This window comes from Limulus polyphemus, unplaced genomic scaffold (assembly GCF_000517525.1).
Source record: "Limulus polyphemus unplaced genomic scaffold, Limulus_polyphemus-2.1.2 Scaffold7005, whole genome shotgun sequence".
NCBI lineage: Eukaryota > Metazoa > Arthropoda > Merostomata > Xiphosura > Limulidae > Limulus > Limulus polyphemus.
The window spans coordinates 42,185-45,457 of NW_013672615.1; the positions used below are offsets into that span (position 1 = coordinate 42,185).

At 30.7% G+C, this 3,273-nt stretch overlaps 1 protein-coding gene across 1 annotated transcript in view; it reads left to right on the plus strand.

Moving 5' to 3' along the window:
• Positions 1 to 2,366, plus strand: part of LOC106474266 (guanine nucleotide-binding protein G(i) subunit alpha-like) — a 39,249-nt gene extending 36,883 nt beyond the window's left edge. Inside the window, exons 4-6 of the mRNA XM_013934955.2 lie at positions 48 to 205; positions 1,582 to 1,710; positions 2,035 to 2,366. Of these exons, the coding sequence (XP_013790409.2) occupies positions 48 to 205; positions 1,582 to 1,710; positions 2,035 to 2,185 (438 nt within the window). The 3' untranslated portion in view covers positions 2,186 to 2,366. The remainder of the gene's footprint in view (positions 1 to 47; positions 206 to 1,581; positions 1,711 to 2,034) is intronic.
• The last annotated feature ends 907 nt before the right edge of the window (positions 2,367 to 3,273 follow it).

A 3,273-nucleotide genomic window follows, 5' to 3' on the forward strand; every position in this document is an offset into this window, starting at 1 on the left:
TTTTTCACAATGGCTTATACAATTCACGAGGTTCTATCTCCTTTCAGGGTGATACACAACAATTCTTAACAATGGCCAATGCAACTCATGAGGGTGAACTCACTCAAGACCTCTCAGTGGTCATGAAAAAACTGTGGCAAGACTCGGGAGTACAGATGTGTTACACTCGCTCAAGAGAATACCAGCTGAATGACTCGGCTTCTTAGTAAGATAAAATGATTATTATTGTTAAGATGTGTGTTGGAGCATGTATCTATTATCAGTACTTAAACTACCTGTACAAAAAAAAACACTCTAATTCTGAAGTGGTATGAGAAGTATTTGAAGTATAGATTAACTTGTGACCGTGTTTAGCAGTATTGTTTGGAGAAAGTCGAAATATTGACGAGGTTTCATGGATTTGATGCTTACTAAAGTCAAGGCAAACAGGGCAGCTGCCCAGGGCATCTAACTTACCCAGGGCCCCCAAGAAGTTAAAAATACAATATAATTAGATGAAAAAGATACAGTAAAACATAAAAATAAAAATAGATCCTTTTTAAAAAAGTAAATATGTTAAAACTTTTCAAGTCCATGAATGCCATTGTTTTTGAGTCTAATATTTTAACATAATATTGTATATTGGTTCTTAGTTTTACTTTTTTATCTCACTTAGATCTCTGCAAAAAAAATTCTATGAAATTTTGGCAAAGTAGATCGTATGGGTAGTAGCATACCACACGAAAAATATAAAAGTACCAAAAGGGCCCCTAAAATAAACCCTTGCTCTGGGCCCTCTTTTTTTCTAAGTTCGGCCCTGTACTTGTAACAGTTAATAAGTAAAAGCAATATAATTATATAAAGAAAATTTGAAATTAAATAACTATAATAATGGTAATTAATTATACTTGTCCTAAGACATTTGTATTAGACCTATTATAATTTTGAAAATTTTATTCTAACTAAAGAACGTAGTGTTAAAAATATAATAGGCCTAATATAATGTCTTATGATATTAGTATTAGGCCTATTATAATTTTTAAATTTTTTTATTCTAACTAAAGAACGTAGTGTTAAAAATATAATAGGCCTATTATAATGTCTAATGATATTAGCATTAGGCTTATTATAATTTTTAAACATTTTTTATTCTAACTAAAGAACGTAGTGTTAAAAAATATAATAGGCCTAATATAATGTCTTATGATATTAGTATTAGGCCTATCATAATTTAATTTTTTTATTCTAATTAAAGAACGCAGTGTTAAAAATATGATAGTCCTAATAAAATGTCTTATAATAAGTATAATTAATTATAATCATGGTTTGCCAGCTTAGAAAAGGCGCTCTCGTCATATAATAATAATAATCTTACAAATAATAGGTGCATTAATACCAATCGTTTGAGTATAAAAACATACACAGTAGTATAAAAAATATCAGTGAGGTTTTTCGAATAAAAAAGAAAAAAGTAATAATTGTTCTGTACTCTTCTGTTGAACTTTAAAGAATATTTTAAAATTATTATTAAACTTAACTTAAAATTGCTCACCAACTTAAATATTTCTAGGTAATACGTCTTTCTGCCTTTTCTTATTTCAGTTATTTAAACTCCCTGGATAGGATATGTGATCCAAACTACATCCCCACTCAACAGGATGTTCTTAGGACTCGTGTCAAAACTACAGGGATCGTGGAAACTCAGTTTTCTTTTAAAGGCCTGCATTTTAAGTAAGAAACATTTTTGTTTAGGTAATTTGTATTTTTTTCACACAACCATATTAAGACTGTTATTTTTACAGAGGTTTGCTATAAAACATAATACAGTATATATGTATTTCTGATTAGTATCTGTAACAAAGGATGATTAAAATATACTGATATTATTTTAATAATTTGATAAAAATCATTAATCCTTAAATAATTATCCAGAATTAATAAATTCATAATTTTGTGTTTCTAAAGTCATGAGGTATGACAAGTAGATATGTATTCGTTTTTTGTTTAGTTTTTTTATGTAGAATTTAGAAACTTAATAGAGTTCTGTGTCATTAGAATGTTCGACGTCGGAGGTCAGCGCTCGGAAAGAAAGAAGTGGATTCACTGTTTCGAAGGGGTCACAGCCATTATATTCTGTGTGTCACTTAGTGAGTATGACCAGGTTCTGGCCGAAGATGAAGAAATGGTACACTTTATTTTTTCATGATCAATTCAGTCACTTTTTATGATAGGAAAGCCTGCTACTCTACTATTTCTTGAAACACAAGAACTTAACGTTCGTTAGTTTAGTTAATATCATCGAAAGTTTTTCTCATTAATTGTTGATATTTTTTTCTACAACGTACACTATTTTTATATTAGTAAAATCTGTTAGAGCTGTCAGGTTTTGGTGCTTAATGTTTTCGAAAGAGTACTTGATTACAAACTATTCATAGATTGGTAACTAAATTATTGTGAATCGATAAACACACAATCAAACTTTTCACTGACTGAGAACTAGTGTGTTGTAAACCAACAAGCTAAACACACAATCAAACTTTTCACTGACTGAGAACTAGTGTGTTGTAAATCAGCAAGGTAAACACACAATCAAACTGTTCATAGATTGGTAACTAAATTATTGTGAATCGATAAACACACAATCAAACTTTTCACTGACTGAGAACTAGTGTGTTGAAAACCAACAAGCTAAACACACAATCAAACTTTTCACTGACTGAGAACTAGTGTGTTGTAAACCAACAAGCTAAACACACAATCAAACTTTTCACTGACTGAGAACTAGTGTGTTGTAAACCAACAAGCTAAACACACAATCAAACTTTTCACTGACTAAGAACTGGTGTGTTATAAATCAACAAACTAAACACACAATCAAACTGTTCACTGTCTGAAAACTGGTGTGTTGTAAATCAGTAAGGTAAACACCCAATCAAACTGTTCGCTGTCTGAGAACTAGTGTGTTGTAAACCAACAAGCTAAACACACAATCAAACTGTTCACTGTCTGAGAACTGGTGTGTTGTAAACCAACAAGCTTAACACAATCAACCTGTTCACTGTCTGAGAACTAGTATGTTGTAAATCAACAAGCTAAACACACAATCAAACTGTTCATAGATTGGTAACTAAATTATTGTGAATCGATAAACACACAATCAAACTTTTCACTGACTGAGAACTAGTGTGTTGTAAACCAACAAGATAAACACACAATCAAACTTTTCACTGACTGAGAACTAGTGTGTTGTAAACCAACAAGCTAAACACACAATCAAACTTTTCATTGACTGAC